At 36.8% G+C, this 15,282-nt stretch overlaps 1 protein-coding gene across 1 annotated transcript in view; it reads right to left on the bottom strand.

The window, feature by feature from the left end:
* LOC149774447 (uncharacterized) overlaps positions 1–15,282 on the bottom strand; it is a 117,654-nt gene that overhangs the window by 25,656 nt on the left and 76,716 nt on the right. Inside the window, 3 exon segments of the mRNA XM_089945289.1 lie at positions 8,482–8,565; positions 9,569–9,765; positions 9,768–9,807. Of these exon segments, the coding sequence (XP_089801415.1) occupies positions 8,482–8,565; positions 9,569–9,765; positions 9,768–9,807 (321 nt within the window).

Below are 15,282 nucleotides of genomic sequence, written 5' to 3' on the forward strand. Positions count from 1 at the left end.
CTCTCACAGTAAAATTTAGATTTACTGACCAAATCATGTTTTGCCTGCTACAGAAATTTCTCTCAATGGCACAAAAAGTATAATGTCCTTTTAAACTCTCAAGCGTTCTTAATTAGTTTGCTTAATATCACTTGTATGTAATATATCCTGTGTTATAGATTTTATTATATCATATGTAAATCCAGACACATCTTCTGTTGAAAAATATTAGGAAATTGAAACTTTAATGATAATGTGTCATACCTCACTATATTTTTATATCTAAGTACTATTGTTATTTTTGTTGTTGAGAATCAATATGAAATCAATTTATCCCTTTTCCGTATTCCTTATTAATCAAGAAGATTAAATGCTAGCTTATTTGTAACTGTCTGTGAATTTTCTATGCCGAAAATGGTTGCCAAATTTTAAAAATTGTCAAATCCACCACTGTAACCTCCCATTGTCATTGGAGAAAAGTGTTTAAATTGCTACTGATTAGAAGCAAAGGTTGTGACAGATCTTTGTAAACCGGGGTGGGAGGTTGGATGGGTTGATAATTGAGTATGAAATGAGTATTGATGTGCAATATTTACGGTAAAAACTTAACGATTTTACAGGTTTTCGAAATGTGAAGTGCTCGATTTAGGTCCTAATTCAGATATTTGATATCGTGCATAAAAGTTCTTATCAAATTCAAGAAATTATGATCTATAATGATTAACTAATGAGATTTGACTTTAAATACAGATTAAAAAGTATAGAAAGGCATTTCTTTAAGGGTAAAATCTAAACTTTACTTCGATAAACATAAATTATCGATTATTGGAGTTTAGCAGAATTTGCCGTGGATCGTGACGAATAGTTTTTCCTTGTTTCCTAAAATGGCCTTAACATATGCTGATTTGTATTATATGTGACGAGTAAATGTTTTCTAAACATCAAAATTCAATATTTTTGGGATATTGGTGATTCTTGGTCATATCTTTCTGCTGAAATGACGAATATTAACTTAAAAAGTAAACACCAAGCAGTAAGTTACTTACAGCTTGTATCCTCGTACCAAAGTTTGAAATTTGCTCTATAATCCATCTTTGTAGGTGAAATCTTGATAGCAATAAAGCAGATTAGTTCAAAGAATGGTCTGTTTCTGTGTAGATTATCAAAAAATATGTAAACTGTACTTTCCAAACATTCAAATGACTTCACGTCACAAATGTTTACAATGGCGGATACACTGGGACACACAACGGATGAGTCTAGATTAACTGTGAATACTAAATGAGTTGCTTTATATTTAATTTCTAGATTCATTTGTTTTGGCCCTATAAGTGATATATACGCGTACAAAGACTTAGGTTTTGGTCGCGCAAGGCAGGCCCAATGGGGGTGGCGGTGAGCAGGAGCCACTTAGCGCAGTCGTGAATCTACAGGGGGCTCTGAAAATAATTTTATAAATAAACAATTCTGAAAATAATAAATATACTTCGTTGTGTACTTTTAAATTATATTGGCTTGTTTTGGCATTCAATTTATTTCTAAATATAGTTAGCTTATATCCAGTTTGTTTCAAGACATATAGTTGCCTTGAAGCTTTCCTACACAGATTATTTACATGTGAATCGAATTGTAGTTGATAGTCAATGTTACTTCCAAGCAGCTTAACAATATTTTTTGAATTTATGTCAGCACTGCTAATGTACAGTACAGGCTTCATATTGAATGCCTTTTTACCCACAGCTGGTGCTTGAAACATTTCAAGGTTGGCTTACATTTATTAACAGAGCCAGTTAATCAAAATGTTCGACTCTGCTTCAAATGTTGGTAATCAAAGTGTTAAATTCTTTATGGAAAAGGACAAAGTTTTATCGCATAGTTTTATAAAAGAACCATATCTAATAAAATAGAAACAATACTTGATAAAAACTTTAAATAGTAATCGTCCAATAATGGACCCCTGAGGAACCCCTTTTGGAATGTCAGCCCACCTACTCCAGATATGATGCAACTTAATTTTCTGCCTAAGATTCGACAGATAGCTCAGCAAGAGCCACACTGAGTCATCTGACATACCATAAGCTCTTAAGCTGCAAATAAGAATGTCATAAGTGACACAGTCAGAGGCTCTGGATAAGTCACTCAGGACTGCAGCTACGTATTTGTTTTCATCAAGAGCCTTCCACCAGTTTTCAAGTAAACGTAACAGAGTGGTCGGGCTGGCATCCATGACATTTGCGACAAGCACCCAAATGTTTGTTAAAAATGTTCTCAGAAATGATGCTGACTGGATCTCATCCGATTTCTCACACAGTTTGGATATGATGGGTACGATGCTGACAGGTCTATAATTTTGTACAAGATGGCCGCTATCGCTTAACCGGATTGAAGCAGCTGTTCTGGTTTTGTGCCGTTTTTCATGATACATGTGCTTGTTGCCTGTCTTTGTCTACGTGATTGTGTTCATCATGCATTGGCTGTTCAGTTTGTACGTGTTTCTTCATCTCCTTGTTTTGGAAACGAGAACAGTTAGACTTTTTCTCAGCTGTCTTGCTCCACTGCTACAACTTCATTTGTTGTTCAACAAACCGCCATCACGTGATACTCGCCAGTCAACCCGTTTATGCTATGATGGACCCTCATTAATTGCTTTAAATGACCACTCCTTGGCTCTCCACATTACATTGTGCTCTAGACTAAACGAACTGGGGCTACTTTCATCATTGCTTAATGTAAACAGAAGCGAGAAAAGAAACGTTGTTTCAAAGCTGGCCGGCGTAGAACAGGACGAAGAATTCCAGTTATCTCCCTTATGACCTTTCCGCTCAACAATTTAAAAAATCGACCGTTAATTTAGATAACCTAATTCAAATCCCTATTAAATCGTCAACCTTTGTGTCAACTATCCAAGAGATACCTCTGCGTATTGCATTATTCAATGCCCAATCAGTAGGATCACCGAAAAAACGCACAGAAATAGTTAATTTCATCAACAATCAGAATATCGAAGTCTCTTTCCTGACAGAAACATGGCTGAAACATCAGATGATAAGCCCAAGTGCGCGGATCTAACACCAACCGGTTATTTCATCAAGTCGTTTACCGCCACTCTCGCGCAGGTGTAATTGCTGTTATAACTAAAAAACTCCATGATCAAACGTCTTAACCACACCACTTCTTTCAATTTCTACCACACATCGTTTGAACTAGTCCAAACCACACTTACACTGGAACAAAGGTCAGTCCATTTTTTCTACCTCCTAGTAAAAAAAAAACCAAGCTGACTGAATCTCTCTTTTTGGAGCAGTTTCCGAATCTCCTGGAGTATGGAAATTCGATAGGTGGCAACCTGATTATTCTTTGAGATTTCAACTTTCACTTTGACAGTCCAGGAAACCCAAACACATTAAAACTCCTAGATTCCATTAATGTTTTCAACCTCAAAGCAAAATAGCCACTTAGATCAAGTGTAAATGCATTGAAATGTTTGAATTACCTCCCTCTTGTTGGTTCGTCATTTCTCTTAGGTCATATTCACCACTCGTGAAAGTGAATGGCTGTGAATTCAGTGTTTGATAAGTTAAGTATGCAGTGTTTGCAGAGTTCTACTTTCTTCATTTAAACTTTCTTTCGTGTCTAAATCATAAGCTTGTCATATATTTATTTAATTGATAAGAATGAAAATAGAGCCTCAAAAAAAGAAATTTGCAAGGGAATAGTGATTCGCAGAAAAGGTTCAGAACCACTCTTTGTCTTGAACGCACTGAACAGAGATGTGAAGAGTTCATTAACTCATTACTCTGTTGCCTGTAGTCGATATTAACTTGGCTGGAAATGCTAGTATGTGTATTTGCCTGGGATATAAATAAAATAGATAGCTAGAAAGTACGCTGTATCTTTAATATACCACTCATATGAATTTTTCATTGCAATGAAACTCGGCAAGCCTCGTTTCCTTTAAATTACCGTTTTTTTACATGTTATGGTATATCAATTATACAGCGTACGAGGTGAGCCCCTGGGGTTGGAAGGGGGGATGAAATATTTTGTAGGGGGTTAAACCCGTACTCAAAAGCGTAAGAATCTGCCATAGTGAACCACTGATGTTGCTCTAGTTTACGTTCGATGATAGCTTAAGCACTGGGAGAATTAAAACACATGATTTTAATTTTGGATTCATAAATTAGAGACAACTATTAAAAGAACACTAAATTTTCATGTAGAATTGTTATTGAGAAACTCCGAATCTATAACTGATAATGTATAAATGTGTAAAAATCGAGTCCAATTACAAACTGCACAGACCAAAATCTACCGTCGCATAATGCGCCGGCAGATCTGAGTCTGTGCAGCTTGTTATGAGTAATCAGTAGACCAAGCAACATAGACCTTGATCTGCAGGCGTATCATGCTACGAGAGATCAGGGTCTTTATTGCTTGCAAATTGACTCGACTTAAAAGCGAGTAATACGGTATGTACTATTCTACCTCCTTGCTGAAAACAAGTAAAAAGGGAGACTAGCACAATCAAATGATGATCGATAGCCTTGTGGTTAGATTAAAACATTATAGATTTAAGCACTTGCTCAAACTCTGTCTGTATCTAATGGTATTGGGCTGCAAGAGATTTTACTTCCTCAAGCCGTTTGATAAACACAGACCAAGGGAGAATCACAAACCATTATAAATTCACGGTAAATATTCTCTGGATTTTGAAATTTATTTTAAAATTTTCCACAATGAATCAAGTCAGTGATTGCTGTAAACGTAATTACTTCCTGTCATTTGTAAACTTGGATTTCAAGCAAATGTTTTTCTTCATTTTGAAGTAAACAATACTGTCTTTTCTATCAAACAAAATGATATTCCAATACCCAAAACATATTTTAAAAAATGTTTCGAAAACTAATAACAAATGTAAAATTCTGATAAAAATTAAAATCATTATATTGCATTTTCAAATGTAATATTTTCCATTCAAATGATGTAATTAATTATCCCATTTACAGTGAACCTGTTGCCGTGGAAACACGAGAGACTGCCATGACAAATACAGTTGTTTTGACACATATCTGGTCGGTTACCAGTACTACTGTATTTTTCAGCATGAAACAAGTATATGGTATTGTGGTCAGCTGTTGTTTTTGCCTATTAGAGAAGCACTGTTAATAATTCTTCATCCCTTGAAATATCTTCACGAAAACTTAACTTGCGTTTGTATCATCGCCAGATATTGTACCCTGTAAAACATGGAATGTGCTTCATTAGCAATTAACAGTCATTGCCATGTTTTCTTAAAATTGAATTTTCATTTCATTAAGTTCCGTATATAGTAAAATTGTTAAAACTATATTGCTGCCTTAGCAATTCAACCCCATGGTCATCTGAGTATTTGTCCATCAACTCTGAGAATGAGTACTAGAGACTCTAGACTGGTTTCTACATTTTCCTTATGATTTTGTTGTAATCTCCTCAAGAACGTGAGCTAAGGAAGTGGACTAAATGTAACAGCTCAAACATATTACAGTGTAACGTCGTCGGTATAATATGACGTTTGCCCACACGAAAACTTATCACGACGTCAGTTTTGTTTTCCAGCTCTGAAAGAAAAGAGTGGTATGAGGTTTTCCTCTGACGCGTTTTACAAAATCATCCCGTTCTCTGCGAAAGATACATAAGAACAAGCGTCACGGTAAATGCAATTTAAATTAAGTGTCGTATAGTTACCAAGGAGTACGATTTTTCTAACTGACATTCTAACTCCAAGTTCTTTGCACTGTGATAATGATATTGTCCTATTAAAGGGAAGTAACGCATTGAGGTATGCCACTCTACTGTCTCTTCACAGTGGGTTCTTTCCCCTTAGTATGATATTGCCGCTGCCACTCTGCAGTAAATTTGGTGCTATAATGGCATCTAGTGAAAATCATACACACCTTTTTTATAACTTTGTGAAACTTAATTTAGATTATATGCATCTTTCATACAGAATATGAATATTGTATATGACATGCCAAAGGAACTATTCCCATCATTCAGTATTTTCAGTGATGGTACACAAGTATGGTGGCGTAATAAGGTTCCTCGTGATCAGAAGTCATAATAAATGAATGGTGTCACAACTTAACGTGTCTGATGTGCCACATTTAATTTGAATCAATTATCCTCTTTTTTATACTACTTAAATTAATGGAGAGAACACAAGAATATGACTCAGTCACACTTCCTTGTACTAATCAGTGGGGAAGAGAGAGTGTGTGTGTGTACGTGCATGGGTGCGTGCGTGCGTGCGTGTGTGTGTGTTTGGGTTTTTTAGCGTGGTTTTAACAATTTTTCAGTCATATCGCTACGATGTCCGCATTGTAGCAGTTTATAGAGATGTCTAGCACTGGGGCATCATGCCGCAGACAAGCAGCATCATGTCCCACCCATCAATGACGGTAGATTCTAATGATCCCTTAAAAACAACATATTACATAGCTTATTTTTCTATTCTGAGATAGTGTTGCTATAAATACGTTGTTTGCAGGATTGATAACGAACCTGTGTACAGTTTGGGATAGTTTTTCATTGATAAGATTGATTACTGCTACATATGTCACGTGGGAAAGTACTGTGAAATGTCACGTAGGAATGTGTTGTGAAATGTCATGTGCGGATGAATTGCGACATAGAATCGTAATAGAGTCGTGGAAACGTAAATAAGAAGAGAAGTAACTATTATTCCCATTCCTTTTTTATTGTTGTTCTTTTTTTATTTTCAGTTTACAGAAGTAATTTATTGTTGTATTAATATTTATTCTGAGAGGAATCATTTCTTGAAATCATTTATTTGAATTGCAAAGGGCTCTAAACACTATTTTGAAATTATTGTAAATTCATTATATGACCTTCTAGACAATGCCATTGTAATACATCAAGACTTGATACTTCAGCTCAGTCAAGGTTATTGGTACATCACCACATTCAAGACCTGGGATTCATGTGGAACAATATTTTTTTGACTTGTAATAAAATTTTCAGGATTATTTTAGATTTAATTCAAAATATTTTAAGTTCCTCGTAAAGTTTATTTTATAACAGATAATCAAATTGTTTGTTAAGTTTCACAAAACCCGTTGGTTTTGCTTCTTTCTGTTATTTATTTTAAGACCATATAATTGAAATTATTGGAAGCCACACTTTTACCTTTGCCACGAAAAAATGACAAGGTAATTCATAGAACACAGCACAATATATATATATATATATATATATATATATATATATATATATATATATATATATAGATATAGATATATATATATATTCAATGAAAAATACAAATTCATATGCAAAATGTTGGGTTTATTCATAATATTTTAACATTTCAAGTCTATTCGCCACTGTTTTCACCATCATATATTTTATAGTAAGTTCAAGTCTATCAGTTATATTCGCAATAATGAAATAATTCTTAAAGGTATTACGCGTTGAATATGCGATCGATTTGGACACTTTGCAACATGCAGCAAAGACCGACCAAATGCATTCGGAAACCATCGATTTAATATTCAAAAATCATTTACATTTTCACCACACCAACATCACCTCTCTTAAAACTACTGTTAAAATATTTCGAAGTCTAATAAATAACTTTTAAAGTTTACTAAATTTGGATTTTTCACGAATACTTCGTAATGAAACTGATAGTTGGTATACACAAAATAGTGTTAGGTTGCACTTCAGTTCTTCTTATGAGTGTCATTCCTTTTTGTTATGTACGTTTGAGTTCCATTAGATCATTTTATTGATGAATTTTCATTTATATCCCCCTCTTTCGAGCGTTTTCTTCCGTTTTTTGATGACAAAGCATGTGATGTTGTGTGTCACTGAGAAGCCTTCCACGTTGACCGAATTATCCCAGCGAGATAACTGCACATTATGAGATTAAAAGATTAACATGCAAGTGGACTTGACATTTCTAAAATAAAGTTCTTTGATCTACCTTATTTTTAATGTGTCTCAAAAATTATGTAATATATTATAACCTGTAGATCATGGTATCAGAAACTATGATTCGCTTGGAATACTAAATATGTGCCGTTTCAACAGAGAAAGTTTTCTTTCGGAAATTATTTCACAATCCATATCCAATTTTGTTACTTGCTATGTAAGTGCACATTATTCATCACAATCCTTTTAGTTTTGGTAGATAGAGGACGTACATTTATTTTGCTATGGCTATGATTTTCTTTACACCAAATAGTACGAAAATATTTTTACAACAATGGTCAAATGATGCTTCAGTTATATATCACACATTACGCTTTCGTTTAAAAGTCGCTTTGAGGTAAAGAAATATTACATAGGAACAATGCTATCATGCGGTTCATAGTTTTAATTCATGAATAGGTGCAACTTTTGCTTAAAGTAAATCCGAGGGGAGAGAAGTAACATCGACTTACGAAAATGAGGCACAGAAATATGATGGAATGGACGTTTTATTCACATCGTGCTATTTACTTTTGTTTGTCTTCGTCCTCCAAATTCGAAGATAACCAAAGCCTGATTTAGTATAGAAAACTTTAATGACCTTATCAAATCCAGGTCAAGCCAACATATATAGACAATTCCTGTGTTTAATGGTACAATTTCAGATAACAAAAGAACTCGATGGAAATGTCGCGCATATACTCAACCATAGATATACATTTTCGATAATTTATGCACACGAATGTACTGTTTTGATATGCACTTTGGTGCTTTGGTTGTCTTTATAGTACTTACGACAATGAGGCACAGAATTTCACTCGCAAACTCCGAACCAAGCAGCTAGACTACAATCTACATGTATATAGCTTTCTAGCAGTGATCTTGCACAATAAATATAATATTTAAATTCTACAAAAGACTAGAGTTGATTCTAAAATGAAGGAATGAAACATTGAGCTCTTTTCTGCATGTATATATGTGATTTTGTTTCCTCATAAAACCATTAGTTTTCTTTTCGATTAATATAGTTCCTCACAACCTTCAAAGGAAATATTTATCCTTTAAAATAAGACCTATAAGCTATTGTTCCATATGCGGACTCCTCTAAGTCTAAGCGGTTGCTGATAAAGGTCACGGCCTCCTATCCCTCATGACTTTTGCTAATATTGGTAAAAGGCCAATTGAGTATTCGCACACCCACCGATTGTAATCAGAGACCCGTATGAAACCGTACAAGACGAAAATCATGGAGGATAGAAGGCCGTGACCTATATCCGTAACCACCAATCCTTATTCGGATTCCTGCGGTTCCCATGCCCGACTCTTTCACTGTCCTCCGTCCATCCATCCATCCTTACTCCTCCTTTCGCCTTCAATCTTGTCTGTGATGGCCGTCGTTTTGTAGCCTCTAGTCGATTGTCGTTCTTTGATCGTTTTAACTGAGAACGCAGATTGATCTTGTAGTATTTTATATTGTTCAAGATAAAATTTGTGGGAATGTTTTCTTTTTTCAATCAAGGGATTTCTTAAGGTTTTCTTTGATAAGATTGTGCAATGCCAAAATGAGCAGATTGCATTTACTAGAGTTTTGTGTGCTTTAAAAAGGCCGTTTTATTATGGATGGTAGAATCCGAAATCTTTTGGCGTATTCGGTGTATGTGACAGCATTTGACAATTTGAGAATACCTCTGGCTTCTTTATAGATGATTTAAAAAAATCTTTTCCCACCACCTCTGTGTTCAAGACGAGAGATAGCGGGTTTAGCCATGCCCTAGATGCTGTCACGAAACACATTTCTGTGACGCTTAGCGCCTTTCCAAGCCTTTTCCATCTTTTGTCACGTCCAGATATTGTCAGCTATTGGTATCCGCATTTAATGTTCGACTTTCAACTGCAAACTAAATACCAAGCCCATCCATCGAGCCAAAATTAAGGACATGTACGGCCATTCGGCTTTGTACGACCGTTTGATGTCGGCTTATACTGACTGCTTAATTATTCGTCGAATCGTAAACAGATGCCACCACTCGATGAATTTAAATACCTGATGCGTGCAAGCACTCACTTCGGGGATTATCAGCTGTGTACACTGTACATCTACTAATTGTCCACCCCTGCTGCATCCAAACACGTACTCCGGGGATTAAAGTTGTGTGCATACGAAGCCCACATTCAGTCGCATTATTTACTACTCAAGACGCGGACCTAAATTAAACACTCACAAGTACAATTTTCCCGCAATCAATGCAATGAGTCTAGAAAACATCTCGACATAACGTATCCACTATTGTGCGTTTCAATTGTATTGCTGTTGATACCTATGGGAGACCATATATCAAGAGACTACCGAAAATTCTGGACCCAAACAAGGAAAGAAAAGAAAACAAGACAAAAACAATACGGGATAAGGTGTGCATATGCATGAAGGAAATACAGTAAGATCGGCGCCTTGAGACTGTTACGTAGGAAACATGCTGTGATATCATGAATGAATTGACGATTTATACTTATTTCTTCTATCAAGGAAGTGATATCTCCTTGTTACAACGTGAATGGATGTAACTTTAAATCAAAGATTATCTTATTCCTTTGTTGTTTATAGCAAATGTGAGGGCAGTTATCAAAGTGTATAATTCATGTTTTCCTTATGATTGTAGGCCCATGTTATCTTTCCTGTCCTGATTACTTGTTGTTGTTAGTGATCTTGTTCGTACGCGTGTTGATCACAGCTTAGTAGTTAAGTGGGATACATTAGGGACAATGGGACTTAGCATTAAAAAGACCCCTGGGACACTTTAGGGACAATGGAAATTTAACATGGAGAAAAATCGTGGGTCACTTTAGGGACAATGGGAATTTAACATAGAGTTTGGGTCTGTCTAGGGACAAGGGAAATTAACATGGGAATAGAGTTTGGGTTTGTCTAGGGACAAGGGGAATTGAATATGGGATTTTTTTAAATTTTTTTTTTTAAAAAGTTTTTTTTTAAATTTAAATTTAAATTTAAATTTAGAAAAGGGGTAGGCAATGGAAAGGCTATCTCTTTTCGAGAAATATGGCTGGCCCTGAAAAGGGCCTTTGGGTTTTTTCTTCTTCTTCTTTTAACTTCTTAACTTTTTCCACCATCCTCTTATTTTGTCCATCATTCCTTTCTTCTTTTTCTTTTCTGTTTCTGGTATCCAGTCCGGGTGACCCATGGCTCGGAACTTGGCCTGTATTTTCATCCAGTTGTTATTCAGTTGGTTGAATTCTAATTTCTTCTTCTTATCCTGTTCTTCCTTTCTTTCTTTAGTCCACCTTTCCTTTATGTTTTCTACTTCTTGGGTCATCACTTGTTTCATTATTTCTTCTCCTTTTTACAACCTGTTCAGTCCCCTCTTCATATATGACAACTCCGTCCAATACACTATATGTTCTAGGAAGCACCGGACTTGGATGACATAATCCGGTGCTTCCTTCAAACTCCCCACTCTTACATAAGGTGGGTCAATAAATCCTCTTGATTTGTTGACATCATCTTCTATCATTCCTTCTATTATATGTCTGGCGGCCTTTATACGTTCGACTTGACTGGTTACCAAGTGTTCTTTATCTTCATACTCCCATTCCTTTTGTATCCTTTCTATAGCATATTCTGCATCTATTATCCAGAAATAGATATGCCTCAATTGATTAAATAAATCAGTCACTTGCGTCATCTTGTCTAGATTATTCTTTGTAGAATGGTTTGAACGACGAATACTGTGGATTCTTATACGAAAAGCGCGGACGTGAAGGAAAACATCCCCCTACTTTATCATTTCATATAATAAAACCCAAACTATACTCTCCACACACGCTAAGAAACAATAAACAAATCCATAATCTACTATCCACACAATCGTACGTGAGCGGGTACAAACACAAACACACAAACACAAACACACAAACACATACGCTAAGAAACAATAAACAAATCCATAATCTACTATCCACACAATCGTACGTGAGCGGGTACAAACACAAACACACAAACACACAAACACACAAACACATACGCTAAGAAACAATAAACAAATCCATAATCTACTATCCACACAATCGTACGTGAGCGGGTACAAACACAAACACACAAACACAAACACACAAACACATACCCTCACACTATCTTAAAAAAGAGTTAGTGTTTATATTAACACTACTCTACCTACACATTGGCAAATTGATGGTTATTTCTTTTCTAGAGTATTGGGTAGCCCTGAAAAGGGCTGTTTTTTTGGAACTTCATGGACACCTGGTTAATGGTGGCACCTTCCAGGCCTGGCGCCACATACACATCTTATCCCCCAGTTACTTTTTACTTTTTTGGGGGAGAGAGCAGAGGCAGGATATGTCGCTTCAGAATCCCAATTTTCGCTCTCTGGGATTCTGAAATTTATTCTTCTTCTCTTCTTTTCCTTCTCCTCCTCTTCTTTGTTTCTTCTCTCGTCCTCTTTGTATCTTCTTTCCTCTTCTTCTTCTTCTTTATATCTTCTCTCCTCCTCTTCTTTTTTTTCTTCTTTCCTCCTCCTCTCTTATCCTTCCTTCCTCCACAATGGCTTCCGCGGCCAGTTCATTTAATATGCGCCTGGCATATTCCAGATGCACATGAAGTTCCAACAGTTTAGACAGTCTCGTGTTCATTTTTGGTGTTGATCAATCAACAAGGGTAGCTAGACTGCCCAGCAAGTTTCAATTTATAGTGAAAGCGCGGACGTGAAGGAAAACATCCCCCTAAAAAAACATAAAATTGATGTTACCTACATCATGACCAAAAACAACAACGCGCGGACCTAAAAGAAACACTCACTCACTTTTTTATGCTACCCATCACTATTTTAAAATTTTTTATAAATCACTTCATTAGACTATCCACATACGCAAAGCAATCCAATCTAACTCCAAATATACACCTCAAACACCAAAAAAACATGATTTTAATCTACTATTCATACCAACTTACTTAAGCACTTACTAACACACAAACACATACCCTCACATTTTTTAAAAAAGAGTTAGTGTTTATTTTCACACTACTCTACCTACACACATTGGCAAATCGATCGTTATTTCTTTTCTAGAGTATTGGGGTAGCCCTGAAAAGGGCTGGGTTTTTTTTTGTTTGCTATGGCATTCTTTTTTTAGTTTCTAAGAATGCGATGTCCTCTGAGGATAGACTTTCTGGCGATAGGTCTGCTTCTTCGGAAAGAAAAGAAGAACTCTTTGGTGTCGATACGGCAATCGACAAAGCCTCTGTCAGGTTCAGGTTGCTGCTGCTGCTGCTGCTGTTGTTGTTGTTGTTGTTGCTGCTGTTGCTGCTGTCTCTGAAGTCTGTACTTCTCTGTCCATTCTTCTTTCTCCCTGTTCATTTCTTCTCTGAAGAGCTCTTCTATCAGGTCTTCAGTGACTTTTAACATTCTCACATTCTCTATTTCTTCTGGCTTCGGTATCAGACTGTGTCTGACCCTATGCAAATTCACGTAGGCTTCGTTGAGTTTAGCTAGTTTGGAGCACATCTTCTTAGGAGGATGAGTCGACAATGGATGGTTAAATTGGAAACAACCCGGTTCTTAAAGTCAAAGCGCGGACGTGAAGGAAAACATCCCCCACACGGTTTTTGAGTCGCAACGTTTAGTGAGTGTCATGAGAGGGATAGTAAGAAATGAAAGAGCATCAATCCAACATTCTTATAGCTAAACAAAAGACAAAGGCATTTTTTTCAAAACACAACATTTTTTATTCAAAAATCACTTAACACTAAACAACAACTCTAACATTTTTAACAATAATCCAACATCATAACATCAAACAATTTTTTTCAAAACACAACATTTTTTCCACAGTCTCATCACATTCCATCTTTAAAGTTTCTCCACTAGGTAAAGAGGGATAACAGTCTTCCATGGTTTCTAGTAATCTAGGATGACTTCTCTCAAACTGTTGATTTCTATGGTATTATCCAATTCTGCATACAGGATGACGTTCACCGTTTCATCAGGGTCTCGGTCTTTAAACTGAATTTCCACACGAATCTGGCCGGATTTTATAGGGTGGAAATGTCCCTCGTCGCTGCCTTGGTCTGGAGTGAAATCGAAAGCCCACAAAGCGTAGCCTCCTGCATAATCCTCGTACGTAATGCCGTGACTGGTATTGGTTCCTAACTGTCCGGTGGCTTCGTACAGGGACAAGTACGATCTCAAGTAATTCTTCTTGGTAAAGTCAGGTTCGAAAGGTCGAGTACACAAGGTCTTGCCATCGCGACTGACTTCGATTTTGGACACGCCAAAGTGTTGAAAGTAGAAAGGATTTTTTTCGGCAGCTCCGTTGAAGGCTGTATTCTCGACGATACCAACGATCAAACGTTTGGGTAACTGTCCTTGGAACAGATGATCTTCGATCATGGATCGCTGTCCCTTGGGAATGGTGAAGGTTTTCACTTCCACGCGTCGTATGGGATACTTGGCGGTCGTTCTGCTCAACGTCTGACTGATGTCGTTTCCCACTTTAGGTAACACTTCCACACGGCGTACGTAGAGTCTGGCTTCTAGGATTTTGGTTTTGTAACCGTCACTATCAGCCATCAAATGGAAAGCGGCACTGCTACGATTCAGTCTCAGGCGGACATCCACCCCGTTCAGCAAATACTTTTCTTGCAACCACATGTCCAAATGCAAACGATCCATCAGTTCTAAACTTGTGTCGGCTCCCGTGATTCTCTTTCTTCGTTCTAGAAATCCATCATTGTTGTCTTTCTTTTCATCAGTTTCCAATATTTCAAACTTGGTAGGTTCGTCAGCTTCCCATACCACACAGGCATTGAGATGAGTGTTCTTGGCATCTATTCCATACGTCAAGAGATTTTCCAGGTAGGCACGATAAGGGTAAGTATCCATGCTGCTACTGACCAATTTGTTATTCAAGTACAAGTCCACTCCACTGAACAAGGAATGCATAAAATTGTTGACGGGAGCTACTGCTTCATCGTCTATAGCACCTCCAGTCTTATCTAGAATTTTGACTTTCAGGTACAAGTAACTGCTATTCAGATCGATGTAATCTTCGGGCTGTCCTTTGATTTCAAACTCGATGGGAGCGGAATCGGTCAGTGAGGAGACGGGGTGAAATTCCACCCACTGCGATTCTTGCATGGTCATCATGGTGGGGGGCATGGCAAACAGATCCAGTTCCGTCTTGGAACAAGCGCAAGATTCTCGGTGCATCATTTTTTTGTCTCTTTTCTCAATAATCGAAAACGTCTAAGTCTCGAACGGTTCTTCTTTTCTTGACCTTTCTCGCTTGAAGTCTGGTGAAAGG

Source organism: Sinohyriopsis cumingii, unplaced genomic scaffold (assembly GCF_028554795.1).
Source record: "Sinohyriopsis cumingii isolate HCF-2022 unplaced genomic scaffold, ASM2855479v2 utg000229l, whole genome shotgun sequence".
In the NCBI taxonomy this organism is placed as follows: Eukaryota; Metazoa; Mollusca; class Bivalvia; order Unionida; family Unionidae; genus Sinohyriopsis; species Sinohyriopsis cumingii.